This window comes from Carassius carassius, chromosome 25, assembly GCF_963082965.1.
Source record: "Carassius carassius chromosome 25, fCarCar2.1, whole genome shotgun sequence".
NCBI lineage: Eukaryota > Metazoa > Chordata > Actinopteri > Cypriniformes > Cyprinidae > Carassius > Carassius carassius.
Genome location: NC_081779.1, coordinates 14,729,174 through 14,750,024, shown reverse-complemented (window position 1 = coordinate 14,750,024; position 20,851 = coordinate 14,729,174). Strand labels below are relative to the sequence as shown.

At 37.4% G+C, this 20,851-nt stretch overlaps 1 protein-coding gene across 1 annotated transcript in view; it reads left to right on the top strand.

Annotated features, from left to right (window-relative positions):
- The window catches only part of LOC132104282 (cyclin-dependent kinase 6-like), a 32,222-nt gene extending 11,883 nt beyond the window's left edge, over positions 1 to 20,339 (top strand). The window contains exons 5-8 of the mRNA XM_059509640.1: positions 10,242 to 10,351; positions 14,996 to 15,046; positions 15,167 to 15,302; positions 15,897 to 20,339. Coding sequence (XP_059365623.1) covers positions 10,242 to 10,351; positions 14,996 to 15,046; positions 15,167 to 15,302; positions 15,897 to 16,046 — 447 coding nt within the window. The 3' untranslated portion in view covers positions 16,047 to 20,339. The remainder of the gene's footprint in view (positions 1 to 10,241; positions 10,352 to 14,995; positions 15,047 to 15,166; positions 15,303 to 15,896) is intronic.
- Positions 20,340 to 20,851: the final 512 nt, after the last annotated feature.

The following is a 20,851-nucleotide window of genomic DNA, read 5'->3' as shown; positions in this document are numbered from 1 at the left end:
TGCCTCCATCAAATGGATGCCAACCTTTAATATCAAATTCTCTTGAGGATGTCAAAAGACAGCACATAAACTAAAATGGACAGTGTGTGTTTTCTCTACTTAGATAAATTGCAAGTTAAGCCAGCAGCTTTTTTTGTGCATATATTTAACATGGCTGATTTTTCACATTTTTAAATTTAGTTAAGATGTCAAGATGCAAATACTGAATTTATCATATCTAATTACAGTTGTTACCATGGTCCATATCACATATACAAAGGAGTTCAAGAGCATGCTACATTAACCCACTTTTTTACATCTCATTCAGTTTGCAGAATCTGAATGACTGCCAGTGGCTTTTTTCAGTTGTGTGGTTTCAGTGGTTTTGGCTGCTGTGCAAAAATGTTGTTTCAGTTCTTTAATAAGGGGCTGCTGGCTGTTAAGTCGTTGGGTGGGTGAGTCTCTGTGAGTTCACCTGGGGATCTACCACTAGAAAATATCCCCTCCGTTTTACCCCACCCCACACATACTGAAAAAAAAAAAGTGCGATAGATAAGGCAGGGGGTTGCTTACAGTGAGCATGGACTCTCTGGCTCTCCTTATTAATGTTCCTGTGTCTGGAATCCCCCTATCACCCGGCCTTCAAGCAGCTAAAAAAATCTATTTCCTCTCTCTCTTGACAGTTACAGGAATGTCGTTATTGTGTATGCAAAAGCAGACGTGCTGTTATGGATTTTGGCTCCTCATTCTATGACAACACTCAATGTTAGCTAGTAGTTTGCCATGCTGACATAAACTGAACATTCAAAGACTTAAGAAGTGCTGAATGGACCAGCTGGCTGAGTCATAACTGCCCACCAGAATGCTTGCAGAATTTCGATGATTCAAAACAGACTACCGTTCTCAACGCAAAGAGGGGAAACAGACAGTTTGTATAAAGTAAATGATATCTGTTTTGCATAAAGCATAAAGAAATATCCCCTTTGGGATTTTTCTGTGCAGTGTTTGGTGGTATTTTTGGTGTATGTGATTAAGCCTTTACTGTAAGCATATTTACTTATATACTTTTCATCATTGTTGTAAAAGATGTTAATACGGACTACAAAACTCAGCTTTACTGGCTTTTCACTCTACTCCCACCTTGTAGATGAGAAAAACCAAGCGACCAAGGGCTGAATGGACCACCCATCGTGTGCACAGAGAGGTGGAGATTAGCCTGACCCTACAAATCTCATGGGTCTATAGCATTGTTGATCATTAGAATGACTCTGGTTCTCTTGGTGGCCTTTGTCCACCTCTGATTGACAGCTTAAAGCACAGACACAAAACAAACTTTTATTTTTTCCTTTTTGAATTAATTAGATGCCTTTTTCCAACCCCGGATCATGAATGATGAGGATGAATGTTTCTTCTTTAATGTTTTCGTGACTCTTTGTCGGAGTGAAATGTCCAGAGTGTGGCATTAAAGGCGTTAAGTTTTATCTGAAGCAGATGAATGTCAATCCTGCATAGTTTTATTACAGTGGGTGAAAATTAAATGTCCGGTGAGTAGAGCTAAACGTTTAATTCTACAATGTGTATGAAAACAATGGATGGCCTACACTAAACCCTACCTTAAACTTAACTGATAGTGTTAACAAAAGAAAACCTTAGAAAAACATATTTGCTGAAGCACCCACGACATTTTAGCAATTTTATTTTGACTTATGTTTTATGGGATTCATGCCAGAGTGCTCTGCATTGCAAGTACAGTACTACACCAGGTCAGCTACAGAGCACGTTTACTATGCCAGAAGAGCCATGCATTTAAACCTGGCTATGTGATGCAAAGCAGTTTAATTTACAAACTATGCACTGTGGTAATAGTGTTTTCAGGTCATAACATAGTATTGTGCCAAGTCAAAATAAGAATTTACGAATCGATAATCTGCCACTGTAATCATAATTTTTGTGAAGGAACAAAGGTTGCATTTGTTTTACCACCTCTAGTGTCCATTTCAACTGGAAGCTGCAGTAAACTGTATATGTAGGTATGTTTTTGGAATTTTGTAGGTACAGGCATGTCCAGTGAGCCTATTGATTGCTTGTATCTTAATTCATGTACAGTGAGAGTCTGTGTTTGACACTATGATGCATGCAAACTGTAATCTAATGTACTGTATGGGTTGAAATCAATTGCGGCCTCTTCCTTTATACCAAATGGTGTTACTGTAGAAATAGAGGCAGCTGGGATTGTCCCATGAAAGCGATTGGTATTCTGCTAAAGCAAACATCATGTGCACCACATTGCTCATTAAACTGGATTTAAGCCCGGGACACACCAAGCCGACTGCCGTTTGCCATAGTCAGGGTGACAGCGAGCAACGGTCGGAAAGTTTGTTTGGTGTGTTCCACTTGTCGGGCTCACATCGGCTGCAGTTTTCCCGATTAAACATGTTGAAACCACGTCAGGGCCATCGGCAAGACTGAGAGCTCTGATTGGATGTTCAGTTTAGTGAACAAGCCAGTGCAGAGAATTAAAGCATAAAAGTGATAAAAACAAGCATGTGAATGAAGGCAGTACAGACAGAAGGCTGTTTAAATGTTACGTGATTTTTTTTTTCCCAATCATTCTAATATGCAAATGTTTTATCTGCATTTATCTTGTATATCTTAGTTTTGGTTTCTCCTTTTGAATGACGAATATATACTATTAATAGCCGCTAATATGAACAGCTTGTTCCTCTCAAGGAAAGCGCAGAATGCATGTGTTAGTTTGGTGTCGGATGTAGTCTATGCAGTGTGTTCCAGCGCAGCTTTTTGGTCCGATGTTGCCGATGCAAGGCGACTACACCGTCGGCTTTCGTCTCCGCTAGTTCTTTGAAGTTGGCTTGGTGCGTCCCGGCCTTTAGGGAACAGCAGGCAAATGCCTCCTATCATTTATCCGACTGATTGTTGTAATTTTTTTACATCTTTTAAGTGATAAGTAAGCATACATTAATCTAGTGCTATGCTCCTTATGTAATACCTCCAAACATTTTTGCATTGAACAAAGAGAATGGGCTTGTCCACTCCTTTTATCATCTTATAAAACATATTTATAGGCCTTTCTTAAATACATGCCATCTGCAGAAGTGATCCAAAAGTGCATGAGAATCCTTCAAGTCCTTTGGTTGGTTTGTGTAGGTTTGCTGAACAAGTGGCTGTCGTGACTCAAATTGTGGTGAGATTAAAAGAATTCCTCTTTTCCTGCAACGGTTTTTCTGGATACCACAAACTTCATAACTTCAGTGCTGTGGGTGTCCTGTGGGCCCTGTCACTTCCTTCCCCTCTCATGGTAGAATGAATCCCTTATGTTTGTATCACCTAGTGACCATAGCTTGCTAGAATCTTGTTCTGTAACACAAACCATTCCACAATTTAATGCTGATTGAGCTTCACTGAACAAATGTGGTTGACAGATATGTTCAAATCTGAAGCTGATTGTGTCATTTGACATCTGATGGTTTTGGGGCTTCAATTTACAGAATGATTCATAACTCTAAAACTTAAAGAACAAATATATTTTATGAGCTGTTTTATTGGTTCAAAAATATAAGGTGCAACCACAGTCTGATTCACAAATAATTGACTTAATTTTTTAAAGAATCGTTTACTAATACTCACAACCTCAAAGGGTAAACAGTTGTGAATAATTCTGGATGTTTTATTCATGCCACCAGTGTGGTGCGATTCATGAAAAATAACTCTTATGAGTTGAATTGTTCAAAAAGACACTCAAACTCATAAAGCCTAATTTATACTTAGTTAACACATGGCAAAATATAGAATTTTGTCAGGCTTTTTTGTCAGGACACGCCCATCAACGAAAACTCAAGATCTTTGCAATTTAGCATCGCCAAGGATTTATGATTAATCTCACCAAATTTGAAGATGATGCGATTAGTATGAGTAACTGTAGGAGAAGTATGTTAAAGTATGAGGCCTGAAAATGGCAAAAACTGCACAAAAACCATAGAGGAATTTCAAAATGGCTGACTGCCTGTTGCGAAATTTTTTTAGGTATTCAGATTAATGTTTTAGTGAATAAACTCACTGAATCTGTTCGAGTGGCTACTGATTCAACATCTGACTCACTGAACTGTTATCATTGATTTCGATGATGTCTGTCTCAAAATTAAGCAAGTTTTGTGTGCTTACGCAACGCGAGTATCATTTCCCGATTGTTTGTTCATATGGCAATGTGTAAAAATATACGTATTTATATAAATATAAATATAAACTTTTTTTGATCAATTTATACAACTTGACTGGTCATACAATCCTGCATAGTAACTACTGAAGATGAATGAGATGAGCTAGGCTTTTTTGGCTGTCCAAACAGCTTGACAAGTAGGGCCACAGTCCAACAAACTGATAATGCAATTAACGGCCCACTCCATCTGTCCTCTCATTAAGCACGTCTGGTCAGATTTGCAGCCGGAGACTCACGCCTCTTCTAATCTCTCCTGGTTGCAGGCTGTTGCAGATGATAATCATTGTGAAATGAGCATGAATAGGAAGAGACACACAGACAACCTGCTGTGTTTTAAAGTCCCTGCTCTGATCAAAAGTAAAGCTAGGCATTCTTAAATGAGGCTGTCGTTGTTTCAATACACGTGCAGGGAGGGGAAATGACTCATTGTTTGACAGCAGAAATGATTCAATCCCTTTTACGCAATGAATATGCTTAATGGGATTTCCATTTTGGGCTCAGCTTTAGTGTCCAGTGCAAACCAAGAGTATCCAATCAGATCTTCACCTTCAAACCAAGAGTTTAAGCGTGCTAGCGGAAGTCTGACAGAAGCTTAATAGTTTAAATGGAGTAGATTTAACTTTAGCTTTGTTTGGAACATTTGTTGCATGTCATAGCAACATAAAGCTAGTGATCCTCAAATTAAATATTTCTTATAGGATGCTTAATCTAAAAATAAAAATTGGCAGCATTTTCTTATCTGCATGTCACTACAAACTTGTATGACAATTCTTCTATGGAAGCCAAAAGTGAAAGTAAGTTATACAAGTTTGGAACAAGATCACATTCATTGTTTGGCAGGACCCCCGTCCCACCCTTACACTTCAAAAGAGGTCACACTTTCAAGGAGATACACAGACACATGCGCTTTAGTGCTTCCACTTGGCCGAAAGAGTTTTGTTCGTATAAAACCTTTCCCATTTGTCCATGACACTTAAATTTATCAAAAATGTAGCCATGCTGAAACAAGCTATGGGCGTTTGCCGTTGAAACAAGTTTTAAAAGGCACAGGGGGGTTGGTACGCTGAATTTTTCAAATCATTACATTTCTTAGCAAGACATTCTGTCCAAACCATAAATCTTAATTATGAAAAATTGTTTAGGTTCAGCTGAATCCAACCAGATTTTTTTAGACTGGTTCTGGTTTGAGATGAGCGCATTGGCTTGTTTGTTGCCAGACAATGTGCTTCTGCTTTGGACAGACTCAGAGGCAACGGCATGTCTGGAAAAAGGAAAACATGGCACATAGGAGAGCACGTGCGGCACACTCTGGGAATGTTTAGATATCTAAAAGAGAAAGGAAGAGCGAAAAATCAAGCGGAGAAAGCAGGGGGCTTCTAAATACCAACGGACACACAAAGAGTGGCGCTGTATGAGGGAGCGTCTTATTTAGTATTTTCTGTGTTACCTCTTTTGCTAACGGTCCACAGAGAGCGCTGAACCCTTGCTCCCGGACCCTGTCAGTATTATATGTTGACAGACCAATGGCTGCAGGCCAACCGGGAAAATTTGGGGGGACTGATTTGGGGGTACCTTGCAGGATCCAGTGGCATCTGGATATTAAAGCCTTGCCTGTACCAGAGCAAAAAAAAAAAATTACAGCATATATCAGGAATTTTCCAACTAATGATGTGCGGATGTGGTAGCGCTGGGGAAAAGGAGTCTGACTGCGCTTTCTTTGTCCGCTCAGAGAGGGCCCCATACAGCATTCCTGTAAGCTCTGCATACTTTGGCAACAGTTGTGGAGTTTTTATTTCTTTACTGTATACAGTTTATTCTGCTGTTTGCTTGGGCCTTCATATATCTTTCTCCAATCTCCAAAGCTGGTAGTATTGTTGCCATTTTTAAACAGATTTTTTTTTAGGGGAAAACCCTTGGGCTTCACAATAATAGTGTTTACAGCCTGTTTGACTGTGAAGCAAAGAATGGCTCGTCCCAAGAAAAACATGGTTGGAGGTGAAGAGGGAGGCTTGTTCAGTATGCCTGCAATGTGCAAGCACAGCAAACACAAAAATAGACTGTGCATTCAGTCCAACCGTAATGTATAATTAAAATATTTTATAACTGAAACCTTTTTGCACCAGATGACAGTTTTAGTTAAATTTTTTTATTTTAACTTTATTTTCAACTTATTTTAACTTTAACTTAAATCGTGTTAAACTTTGTATAGTTAAATAGTTTCTATAAATAGCTTTTAAATAACTCCTGCCTTCTGTTCCATTGCATTGCGATCTGTCTAGCTTTTTTTTTAAACATAAGATCATCTTATGTAAATTTGCCTCTAAGTAAGGCATAATTATACATGTAGGTCGAATTAGTTGACTAGTCACTCATGCAATCGACTTTTGGGAGCTAGCTAATGATATCACTCACTGATCTATTACCAGCTGAATAATGGGTCATCATGGAGGCGCATTTTTAGCAAACGGCATTGTGCTGTGCCAAGTTAGCGGACTAGCCCCTTTAAAAGTGTCCGGGGGCGGCCTGAAAGAATGCGGATGAATGTCTTGTGTTGAAGGGGCCTTTCATCCTTTGCTTCCTTTGAGAGACAATTTAAACAGAGGCTCCTAGCCAACTCCATCAGCCAGGCTCATTCTGAATCACATTGTGTCTCTATTGTTTTAAACCTATTGAGGTAAATCAAAAGGAGGGGTTTGGGTAATGGGGGCTAGAGTGCATTAGCTGGAGTGGGGTAGAGAGAAATGCAGGGTGGCCCGGTGCAAGAGTTGAGCCGCTGGATCGTTTGGATATGCTTGATCAGTGGCGCTGAGAAGAGTTTCTTGGTTTCCCTCAGGCTGAGAGGGCCCACACTGTCTCACAAGATAGGAATGCACAGAATGCTCTCTTTTAATCTAAAGTCAGCCAGAGCTGTTTTATCTGACCCTTTTATTACCGGCCAGTTTCAGAAAAACCTCTGTAGGCTACCCTGTCGCAGCACAACCACTAGCATGGTTAGAAGTTTAGAGAGGAGGATAGAGAGAAACTTTAAATGCAAGCATGTATTCATGCTCAATCCAAAGTATACAGACTGGAATCTTTCCACTTAAAGGACATTCTTTTCAAAGCAACTATTATATGCAATCAAATAAAAAGCAAACCATATTCGACGATTCGACGAAATGTTAAATGAAAATGTTTTTTTTATCATTATCAATGTTGAAAACAGTTGTGCTGCTTAATATTTTTGATGAAACCACGATACATTCTTTTGAGTGGCATTTATTTGAAATATAAATCTTTTGTAACATTGCAAATGCCTGATCAATTTTAGGTTTCCCTGCTCGATAAAAATGTTAATAAAAAAAAAACAACTAATCTTACTGACCCAAACCTTAGAATGGTACCATAGAGATAAGGCATTTTGCTCAGTGGTCACTAAATAGAAAATTGCAGCGTAAATTAAAAAGTACCACCCTAAACAACCTGTACAAAAGCTCTTCTAAAAGTTGTCTGTCTTATGCAACATCTGTAGGCACCTAAAATTACTGATAATAGAGTGGTAGAACTTTTTAATTTAGTGACCCGCAGGACTAAATGGGTTAATCTCAGCTTTAAAATACCATGACTTGCATAACATCCTTTGCTTTCAACATTCTACATTTTACATGTACAGTAGTCCCTCCTCTGTCCTTTTGGTTAATAATGGTTATATTAAAATGATGATGAAACAAGTTCCTTTTCTGCAAACCTTCATCAATTTACGTCAGAAGCTACATGCATATCCTTTGAAGTCATGGGATACAGCCTCTCTGACATATATTCTGTGTTTGACGTGAGCTTGGGTGATGTGAGTACATTCCGTCTCTGCTACTATTGGTGTCATGATGCAAACTGTGGCATGTGCCATTTGACAGAGGAACTCTGTGGGTAAATGTCACAGGCTGTTGCCATCTTCGAGTGTCGTCCATGAGAGAAACATCGAAGAAAACCACAGCTCTTGCATGCATTCTGATATTTTCAGAATGCATTGTGTTTTATCATGTGCCTTGCTACAATAATTCTGAAGTGCTGTCAGACAGTTTGTCTAGTACTTTTGATGGTTTACAGTGTTTGATCACTGCAGTGTATCTTAACCTTTGCTAAGCTGCAGCTTGTTGGAGAGATGCTGTGTGAGCCAGCTATTGCGTGTATACGCTTGCGGTATGGCCTTTTATTAACACTGTCATACAAGCGGATATACTTCAGTTTGAACATCAGCAGCGGTATGTGGTTCTTCCTAGAAGTCAAGCAGCATACTCTCTTTTTTTTTTTACGTTTAGATAAGACAACAGCAGTTGACAAGCTCAGCTGAGCCAGAATGTTTGGAATGAAGATGGCTTTCAGACTTGTCTTCTGAAATGATTGTTCTTGTTTGACTCAATCAGAATGAGCTTTTAGAAGTCTTTAGAGTTTAATATTGAAGAAGGCATTTAGATGAGCCAATATAAACTTTAAACTGTCCTTATCATAGTATTTGTTTTATATTAGTAAACACATTTGAGTCAGAGTCTCAACTGGTTTGAGTCACCATGTGTCTGACCTTTGACTTCTAAAATTTGTATAAACCAAAAAACACTTTCCTAATAAAGTGATGTTCACCAGAGGAATCTATTTTAGAATATGTAATGTGCTTTTGCTGTGGTCACATGGTAACAATCCTTTTTATTTCACCTTCAACTTCCTTTCCATTTCCACTAAACCAGGAAGACTTAAATGAAAAAGTGTCAACACAGCACTTGCAACTTATTTCGCACTGCAACCATTATAACATGAATGAGTCATTGGTTTTTACAATTAGAATGATTTACATACTGAATCTGAATGATTTGCATTCAATTCAAGCTGACAGTGTTGTCTAGAATTGATCCACTGTAGTGTCAATTGTTGGGCATTTTTACCCCAAAATGTACTGACAACCACCATGATAATGCAGGGTGTAAAATTGACCACGGTTTTAATGCAAAATGCAGCCATGCAAGGTATTTTTGTATTTTTGTATTTTTATTTTTTACCATAAATTATAGTCATTCATAGTTTTTACTTGAAAAACCCAAACATTTGACAGTAAAATTTGTGTTAAACCATTTACAGTTTTTACTGTACATGGTAAGTGTAGACATGGTCTGGTTAATTGAACCAAACTAGTTGTTAATGCGTCTTCTATTTATAACCCAAGAATTAAAAGAATTCAACTTCATGTAGGTTCATTGTTTTTCACTGTAAGGATTTACTCTTTTCTTCAGTTCCTGGCATACCCTCAAGCACTGCACGTTTTAGGATACGAGTCACTGATATACGCTCCAGGCTTTGCTTACAAACACAGGCCGGACTGATTTGGCTGATAATCCTGGGGGTTTCTGGGCCCAGAGCCTACTGGGAAGAGAGCGAGAGAGCGAGCGCTGAGGAGGGAAAGCACCTGGAAGCCATCCACCCTGGAGCAAGGTCACTGAGTTTTGTCTGGAGGCTCTCCCTACTGTAGCTGTTAACAGCAGTGTCCTGCATACTGAGTCTTCCTGGGCTCCTGCAGCATGTATAAGGTGTTTGATTGGTCATTGGAGGCAGATTTACAATATAGACTGAACAAGCACTCAAGTATGAGCATTGCCAGCAGCAATACAGTTAAAACCCTGTGAAATTAATATTAATATTGGAATTTTTTGTTTTAAAGTGAAAAGTGACGTGAGGTATAGCCAAGTGTGGTGTCCCATACTCAGAATTTGTGCTCTGCATTTAAACTATCCAAGTACACACACAGCAGTGAGTAGTGAACACACACACACATTGAACACACACTCATTGGGCAGCCATGTGCTGCGGTGCCCGGTGAGCAGTTGGGAGTTTGGTGCCTTCCTCAAGGGTCTCACCTATTGACCATTTTGACTAAGAATTGTCATTGATTATATAGACAAGAGCATCTTCTACCAGTTAAGATCTATAGTGGCCGGTAATGCCATGTAAATAAGGATATCTAGTATTAATTTTTCTAATAATTATATTTGTGTGTGTGAAGGTGGTGACGTTATGGTATCGCGCTCCTGAAGTGCTGCTTCAGTCCAGCTATGCTACTCCTGTGGATCTGTGGAGTGTCGGCTGCATCTTTGCCGAGATGTTCAGACGGCGGTAAGTTTGCACAGCATCACTGTTTAACTCATTTACTGTAAAACAAAGTAAAATAGAGGATCTAAATGGGTATCGTTCATTTAAACGTGTCAAGCATGGATGACCTGAGTGCTTGCATGTGTCCGAGAGTTATGATTTCTATAAAGAGGAGCCCATTCATAATTATTGCCAAGGGTGCATTAAATAATACTAACCTTAGCATTATAATATTTGAAAAACTTCAAATTATTACTTTTTCTATTATAACTGATCTGACATTGATTTAAAATAATACAACTGATCTGTAGGACATTTACATAATAAGCCTGGACATTATGATATAAACAATAATGTAGTTACGTTAGGTGACAACATATATAATGTAAATACTTCAGAATATAATTTTTTTTTAATTATATAATTACAAACAAGTAAAATCATTTAAAAATTGTATATGTAATTTTATGTAACTATATTTTAATGTTTATGGTATAACACAGCAATGCTAAAAGAGAATCTCAAAAATGTACTATGTAGAACTATACTACATCTGACCACTTTTTTGCAGGAGGTTGAGGTTAAAAAAAAAACCCTGTGTCACTCACTGTAGTTGTTACAGGCACTACAGACCTGATCCGTTCATCTGTGTGCGGTTTAACGAATTTTTCCAACTGCTTTACTCAACACTGGCATATTTATTAATGCTGCTCAATCCAGTGACAGCAGGATTTAACAGTTCAACGGTTCTTTCGTTGTGGCTTCTACTTTTTATTTCTTTAAAACTCTATAAAGAGAAAACTTAAGATGCATTACATTTGCTCCCAAGAATATTGGAACTAGAGTTTTGCAAATAATTTTTTGTCATTTCTTAATTCAGTGAGAATACTGATATAGATTATCTCTATATCTAGGGTATGTGAAGCAATTTCTCTCATTAAACTGGTCACCAATCTTAACTATCTGAAGTGCCAGAAAGGCGCACATTTCAAAACAGAATAGTTCGTGAAAAAAGTTAATGTGTATATGCATTGTTGCCACATTCCATTCCTACCTGTTCGATGATGTTGAATTAACCACCCCTCATCGTGTCGCTCGTGCGTGGGCAGATGTTATTTTTTCCTGACGTGCCATAACAAGTGCATAATCGGATAAAGAGAGGGAGATTTGTAATGGAAAGCACAGACACGAGCATGGACACACTTTAAAACACATCCGGTGTTTCACATTCTATCGAGCTCCCCCGTCCACCCCTTCCGCCATCCATTGATGGTGTTTGCTTTACAGGAACGGTAGATAAACATTAGCTGACTCAGTGCTTAATACAATAATCTTATAGGAAACTTTCAGATAGGAAAGTTATGATTAGTTGTGTGCGCATAACTACATGTTTAAATAGTGGCTTTGTGTTTGTTAATTACTATAGAAACCCTAAAACAGCAGTTATATTCATTCAAGTGTTTGGTTTCCACTCTCTAAAGCAGTGTGCCAAAAAAACGCCACTGTGCTGGGCTTCTGGCGAGCCTCCATGAGTGCCTGAGGGTGGAACAGTAAGGGGGGCTTTCATTGCTGCTACCAGCACACCTTTTCTCCTCCTGCAGGTGATTAAGAATGCTTTTTAAAAGGCCACCTGTTGCAGATTAAAGGGCACCTGGGACTAGGTTTCTCTTCTGATGTCTGAGAAGTGCACCGCTCTGTACACGCCAGCTCCAGTAAAGGAGGTATTCGATTCACCTGAGAGTTATAAAGATGTAGAGCACCTCAGCCAGCAACATATTGTATGGCTTTGTTTAAGATGGAAGTTTAACTGTTAAAGGGACAGAGTTTTCCTGGAGAGGATTGTGTAATGTTTTGTCGAGGGTTTTATAAAATAGGTTTACTTGTCTGATGCTCACAATGCACAAAGTTTAGACATACTTCATGCAAGTCTGTATCTGTATCTCATGGAGGATGTAGTGATCAGTCAGTGTGTTTCTGAATGACAGAAAGTGCTTTTGACATTCTGCTTTTACAAGGGTTGAGCCAATCGCGTGAAGAGTTAACGCGCATCGGCTTTCAGGTCCTTGTTTTCACAACCTTAAGCTGCTCTCACAAGAAGAAGAGATACTGCCTATAAAATGTAAATAAAAACAATGAAGTGATTACTGCGCTTTATTTTATTTCTTCAACAATGTTCACGTTTCGTCTTTTGTTATAAATTCAGCACAACCTTTTCTTTTTCAGTGAGAATTTGCCCTCCCTCAATGTTTGGTTGTATTCAGTAGGTTGCAGAAGTGTGCTACAGTTTTTATTTTTATTTTTATTTGTTATGTTATTTATTTCAATGTATTTAGCTTTACATTATTTATTATTCATTTTACTTATCTTTTTCCTTTTTTTTTTACATTTTATTATTTTGTCAGTTTAATTATATATATATATATATATATATATATATATATATACATATATATATATATATATATATATATATATATATACAAAGCATTATTATTATTATTTTTTATGAATGCATAATGTTTACAAAGTCAGAGAGTAATTGTGGTAGATAAACTCAATAATGACCAAATTGTTTTTTTTTTATCATAAACAGATACCTCAAATGTGTATATATTTATGATACATTTATGGGCCATAAATTCTTATTTCGTATTAAGTCGTCTTATTTTGTGTTAAGTAGTTTGCCATAATCTTCTATTATTTTTTACTAATAATAAGTCCATTAAGTCTCTTAGTTCAGGTTGCTTAATATGGGGTTGCCATAACATATTCAAACTTATGATTAGGTGGTTACATTTTAATTGATATTTCTCTTAAAAATTGTACGTTTTTTTTCTGAACCACATGAAGCCAGCATGGGCACAAAAAGCGTTTTTCCAATGACTTTGCACGTGTAACTGAACTTTTCCTTTCATGTATCCTGGACACTATTATTCGTCATGATTTTCCGGCCAGTGTTCACCGATTCAGATACACTGATGCATTCCAGAGGTGACTGGCTCGGGTGGAATGTGGAAAGAGACACTCAACGCGTGTGCAGGCCTGGTGTGTGCCCGCCTGTGCCCACTCACTCGGGAAGCCTCTGCCCCGGCATAATGTCTTCCTTGTGCAAAAAGCCACTAATTCATTCAGACTAGCAAGTAGCCCAAGGGAAGACAGAATGTGCTTTAGAGATTTTCAGCCATAACCTTACTTGTTTTGGCATGACACTGCTTTAGGTGAGATCTTTCGCTCACTGTTAGAAAATGGAACGACTTGTGATTTAACTGGTCGGGACTGAGTTTGCTTTCGAGGGCTTCAGCAGTTGATGCGGTATGTGAAAGGCATGATGATGGCAATTTTCTTTTTAACAAGCAGGCTGACGGTGAAAGGGATCGGAAGCATCCGACGCATCCGTCTCACCTGCAAAGAAAGTTCAGCATCTTATCCGACGCCTTTGTATAGTAGCTCTCTAATAGTCTTTCCGTAAAATATGAATACTTTTGTTTGGCTTGGTTCTTACTCATCTTTTAATTAGTTTTAAGGTTGTTTGAACATGACGGAGGCGTAGGGAATCGTGCACGTGCTCACTTCTGGCCCTTTTGTCTGATTACAGTTGAGCTCAAGTTGACGACGGTTGTCAAGAAAGAGCGGTTGCTGCTCGTCTTGCTGTTGGCCGACATCTGGTGGTGGCGTGGCGAATAACAAGTGCGGTTTTTGCAGCTTAGTCTAAGACCTAACGCTTTGATAGTGAGCTTATTTTAGCTCATTAATCATATATCTTTATTTCTGTGCTTCTGTTTTTTCACACAGTTCATTTTTAGTCTCTCTCACATGGGGTATGTGGAGAGGGAAAGCAGATAAATAGATTTTTTCGCTCTCTTTTACTCTGTGTGGTGTGTTTTGGAGACCGAGCCCTGTGCTTGTGGCTCCTGGAATTTGTGAGCATGCCAAGGGAAGCATGTCCGCCCACGGGTGTCCTGACTGGCCGGACGCCACAGGCCCCAGCAGCGGTGCAGGCCGGTGGACTCCAGCATGTGCTGAAGAAGCCCTCAGATCTTCTCAGCCTCAGGCTGGCCAGGAAACAACACACATACAGTAGACCAATGTCTGTTATGTGGCTTTGGGGCCTTATTTGTACAGTGTAACCTATAAGGATTTTCTTTCCCTTCGCCTTCATGTCTAGAAGACAGGCGGGAGACTGTTCGTGATTATTGCAGAGCGTACATCTAAACATAACCTGTGTTTTATGACTGTCCCTGCAGTCTTGCACATGGCGTTTTAAGCTATTTATTTATTTTAGTTTATTCATTCGTTTCACTTATGTATTAAGGATTATTCATTTCAGTTTTAGTTTATTCTTTCATTTCAGTTTTATTTATTAAAGACTATTTTAGTTCTGTTTTATTTATTAATTTCATTTGTATTTGTATTTTTACTTATGGATTTATTTAATCTTTAATCTATAGTTATTTTCATTTATTCACTTCATTGTTTTACTTATTCAATATTATTTTTGATTAATTTCAGTAGTATTTAAGACTCACTTTGATTTATTTATTTAACATAATTTATTTTAGTTTATAGTTTAAGTTTGTTATGAATACAAAAAGGTCCTTCTGGGTCTAGTTATTGCTGTAAAAGGAATCATGCAATTAACTGCAATCTTTCACCATTCTCTATCTTCAGCCCTCTTTTCCGTGGGAACTCTGACGTTGACCAGTTAGGCAAGATTTTTGAGTGAGTACCATAATGGTCTAGTAACTCCAACAATAACTTGTTAGAATTGTGTTTAATTGGACTGTATTGAGATGTAATTAAAATAGCAGCAACCTGAATGTTCTGATTGTAATATTCCAGTGTGGTGGGGGTCCCTTCTCCAGAAGACTGGCCACAGGAGGTGGGCCTGCCACAGAGTGCCTTTTCCCCTCGCCCTCCCCAGCCCATAGAGGACCTGGTGCCTGACATGGATGAGCTGGGCAAATCACTTTTACTTGTAAGTAGCAGATATCAACACTGAGGATATTTTTAATGTCTTGATACTTATTGTAGAATGCCATTCTATGAAACCAAAACCTTTGCCATTTTCTCACGCAAATAATGTTTTAGTTAATAAAGTATATTGTATCATATTAAGCTTACATTTGAATACATTTCACTAAATTTATATCATTTTCTTGGATGCAGTTATGCCTTAAAATAGTAACGTTATTGACTAAGGCAGTGTAATTATTTATATTATATCATATTATATATTAAAATCTTTTGTCATTTTTGTGAAATCAAAAGGTAGCTTCTTTGAGAATTTCATGCTTTTTACAATCATCCCTTTTTTATCACCAATCACTTGCTTGTACTTACAATCCTAACAAAATAAAACAAGCAGACTTTTATTTCATTAAGGGATGATGTCATTATCACAACTTTTATTTCTTTTTCAAAAGTGTGATGTGTAACCTCTAGAGAATGCATATGAGGGACACAAATAGCACCTGTTTGTAGAATGGCTTTTTTATATATACATATATAAAAGTGCCATAGACTGTGTTTACTTATTGTTTTCTCTTCTTCTTATTTTCTCCCTACGCAGCGTTTTCTGTCTTTTAACCCCTCCAGAAGGATATCAGCTTATGATGCACTGTCTCACCCATACTTCCAGAGTCTCGACAGCACCAGCAAGAGTCTGTATGCCCAACCCTTTCCCAGCAAAAAGCCCTCCCTGGAGGAGAGAGCTGCTTGAAAGACATGCTTTCCCACTGTAGACCCCCATCCAGTCCCCCTGTGAACTAGTCTTCCAGAGCATAACATCACATGCTGCTTTTAAAAATATCACCGCAACTATTGGTGGATCATGTTTTGTCTTTGCCCTCACTACTGCCAGCTCATACGGATCAACAACATGCTGCCTGGAATTACATGTTTGACAATATCAGAAGCTGCTCTCGTCTCCCACCCACCTTCCTGAAAGGAAGTCTGTCTGCTCAGAGGAAAATGTGCTTCTCGAATCTGAAGCCACATCATCACACTGCCAGGGATTGTCCGTCTGTTTGCATAAATGCAATGTACAGGTCTAAACTGAGTCTTAGCTGCACATCACTGCCATGAAACAGCAAGGTCTTAAGTGGGACCATGTCCGTCTCACTTGGATTAAGCAAATGTAGAACCACAACTACTGCAAAATTCAGGCCCGTTGAACGGAACCTATTATTTGACACCTAAAGATATAACCGCTAATACACTTTTTTGTTTTTGAGCTCACACTTTCTAAGTCCTCTGAGTCTCAGGCCAGGAGGATTTTTGTGGTGTTTTATGTTGTTACTCTGCAGTTCAAGCAGGAGAGTGTGGACACATCTCCTCATGTGACTTCTTTTTTTTTTAATGACTGCATAACCACAGATAAGCAGTTTCATTTAGTGCTCTGTTTAATATGGCATTTCATCACAAGCATCCTGGTGTCCTGAATCATCCAGGACAGAGCTACCAAATGCTTTGAAGCACTATTTAACATCATATTTCCTTGATTATAATGTGTAAATGATTTTATCTTCAATATAAGTTTCACATTCTGTACACACATTTTATGTCAGTGTTGGTTGTTGACTTTTTTTTTTTTTGGCATGTTATGTCTTAATTTTAGTGAACTTGAAGGCGTAGGTTGCTGTAGAAATCCCGTTGATACATATACCAAACAGTTTGCATCCTGTTGTCAGGGATTTAGTGTCGAGACAAAGTCGAAGGATGACCCTCGCCGGGTTGCATGTTGACTTTCGGGTTGGTTTAGAGCAGAAATAAACAAAGATGGATAACAGAAATACATGTATGAAAGTGTTAGAGCATAGTTATGAAAGTCTAGTAAAAGTAGCTATAGAGTTGGTGAGCGTTAAGTTCAAGGTCAGGTTGCGAGATTCGTTGGAGGCTCGGAGAGTAATGTGTTATCCCATAATTCAATGATTAAGTCCAGGTCCTTTCTTATACACGCAATGCTGCATCCTTCCATTTCCAATTTCACTTCATTGTCTGGATAGATCATCACAAATGGGTAACAAGTCGTAATATCTGCTAGATGGTTTGCTTTCAGTGCCATCATGTTTAGCGTGTGATGGGAAAAAGTGGAGGGAAGGAAGGACGCTGCTTCAGAATTTAGCATTTAGTCTGCTGAATCCAGTTGAAGCTTTTGGATGAGGAGCTATAGGCAAGCACTGTAGTACTACAAAACACTCACACAGTTAAAGGGATAGTTCACCCAAAAATGAAGATTCTGTCACCTACCTTCATGCTCCAAGCCGTCTTGTGGAACACAAAAGGAGATATTTTAAAGAATGTTGGCAGCCAACCAGTTTTGGTTATCACTGACTTGCATTGTATGGACAAAAACAAACACTGAGACATTTCTCAAAATATATCTTTGCATTCCGTGGAAGAAACAAAGACTTACCGGTTTGGAAGGACATGAGGGTTTGAGTAAATGATAAGAGAATGTTGGTTTTTGGGTGGACCATCCCTTTTAGAACCGATGCTTGATTCATTTTCTCAGGATCAGTAAACTCATTCTGTCACATTCCAAGCTCAGGTCTATTTATGACTAGTTTTAGATTCAACAAAGGGTTCAGGTTTTAGCTTAACCATTAATCTCACAGTAATCCTTATCGATTATGGACAGATAATGTAACATACATACATAGTTGGTCATTTCAGCATTTATCATTTTTTTATTTATATAATAATAACATTATTAATAATATTGATATTATATTGTATGTATTAAATCACTGTCGTGTGGTAACTTTTGTACTGTTAGCATTTTTGATTTCACAAATATTCTGTGATCAGCTATCCGTTGTCTCAGTGCATCAGTCTATCAAATGACTTCAGTTTCTAATTGGTGTGTAACGCCACCAGTTTTTAAATCTCCACTGAACTGACGTTACGATGGCTTTACCCTCCTCCAAATAAGTCTGAGATTAGATTTGGTGATTTCAGAGGGCATTAGATAGCAAACAGTGAAAACCAATGTAACTGTAGGCCTTTATGTTTGTGGGTCTTGTATAGAACTAATCCGTTTTTTGAGCTTGGTTAGTAATTCATAGTGTTTTAACATTCTAAATGTATTAAATGTTAGGCTTTTGAATGTACAACCCATTCTTGTTAGTGATGGAAATTTCATTTTGGCATGATGTCATGCTGGATAAAAAAAAATAGCACCTTTTGATATTTGATATTTGCATTTCCCCATGATTTTTTTTTTCTTTTTCGAAATTAATTGTTTTAGTTAGTCATCTTTAAAATCACTTTTGATTTGTGTAATCGGATATTATTTTAAGCAAATTACTTTTGAAATCGCTGGACATTGGTACATGTTTTGCTCCCTACATTTTGTGCTTATTTATTGACATTATATTAGTTGACTGTAATGCTTCAGAAGGCATTCTGTCAATGTACAACTCAAAATGTGAGTGGACAGTGATGAACTAATGGTGCTACACCTCACGTCACTGCAGACTTGAACAACTGTAATCAATTAGGCAAATGTGTTCCTAAAAGAACAGTAACAATAAAAGTGTCTTTTTAAATATTCTGTTTTATTTTGGTTTCTTTTTATTGTATTTTATTTGTATTTTACCATTTTTACATGATTTACTTTTTGCTATGTTTTCCCATTTATAATGTACTCCAGACAGAGAAAACTTTGAATTATAAATCATAAAGCTGGAAAATACTATCCATTAAATCACAATAATGTAATTTGCTAAATCATCCACCATGAATACATATTCTAATCAATGTGCACAATCTTTTTATTGTTTAGCTGCTGCACAGACACTGTGTAATGAAAATGAATTATTACCATTATAATACAACTCTTTGTTCTTTTATAAGCAGCTTAATTATTATATTTTAGTCATTGATAATCAAGTGTTACATCACTTTAGACTGCCTCAAATGTATATGGTTCATTCCATTTATTCTTTAAAACATGTAAACTGAGTGGAATGATTTCTGATGTTTTATGATGTATTTCTATTTTATAATCATATGTATGTCTTATGACTTTCACTTTATATTTTGTAGCTATGTTTTATGGATTTCTGTAATCATTTAAAAAAAAAAAAAAGTAATTATTTTAGTCTTTTAACCGTGCGCATTGATTAGAAGTGGGAATTGTTGGTCAGGTTTTTCTTTTTTCACACATTGGCTGGAGAGTGATGTGTTTTTTTTATATATATATATTTTTTGCAAGCACCCAATTTGTGGTGTACATTTGTAATTTTTATGTTGAATTTTATGTTTTCAGCTTTGTCATGAGATGTGGCGATAGAAAAATGCTTTGTTTGAAAGTCTTGTTCAACTGTATGTAATTCTACTGTTAAATGATTTTACATTCTTCTGCTTTTTGCATACATATTTTGTTTTTGTGTGTTTGTTTTATGTAATGAAACCGCATGTGGATGGACTGTAGATCACGTGCATTTGACATTACTTTTGTTTTAAAAAAAAGCCTGGTTCATCTAGTCATGACTAGTCCAGTAATGATGGTTAATCATAAAGTAGGTAGAATTTATCTCCTTTTATGATGAAATACTGAAATTCAGTTTAAAATGAATCTCTTTTAAGCTATATGTTATTCTGTTAAAACCGCGTAATCTTGAATTGAAAGCAGATGCTTTGTTGATTCATTTCAATGAGCTACTACATTGTCAGTAAAGTGCAAATAATTGTATGTTTTGTGCAAGAACCAAATTGAAATGAGTGTCGGTCATTGTGCCCTTATAGGACCATATTAGGTTGTTTTTCTTTGAAGAAGAGTGAATGGGATATGGTAGTGTTGTGTCTTTGTTTTTGTATTTTCTGGACTGGTTTTGCTGCTAATGTTTGTCTTAGGCTTTGGCTCCTGTATGAGTTTTATTAAACTGGCCCACCTAAAGATCCCAATTTGCTGCCATTGAGAAAAAAAGCTGCTTTTGCATTTTGTTTTATATCTGTATCTGCCTGACGTTCTCATATTTTTGTAAAATAAATATTCCAGTGTGTTAAACTGGGTTGTAACATTGACTCTATTGATGAGAGAAATCAGAATGCTTCTCTACATTTCAAAAGTTCTAAGTATGAGTCATGTTTTATTATTTCACTTTAGCTCAATTGGTCGAGCATTGCGCTATCAAGCGTACGGTTGGGGGTTCGATTCCCTGGGAAGACATGATTGAAAAAAATTGATAGCCTGAATGCACTGTAAGTCGCTTTTAGCGTCTGCTAAATGCATACATTTAAATAAAATGGGGGGTAATTGAATAAACCTTGAGGTACAGACACTATTAAAGAATAAAAGTATGGTGCTGTAAATCTTAAATGATGATGAAATTGCACAGTCAGTATCAATTATTAAGTGAATATCAAGTCATTATTTTACTTTTTATGCATTTAGCTGACACTTTTATCTAAAAAGACTTACAGTGCATTCAGGCTATTCATTTTTTTTTTTACTCGGTATGTGTGTTCTCTGGGAATTGAACCCACAACCTTCTGCTAATGCAATGCTCTACCACTGAG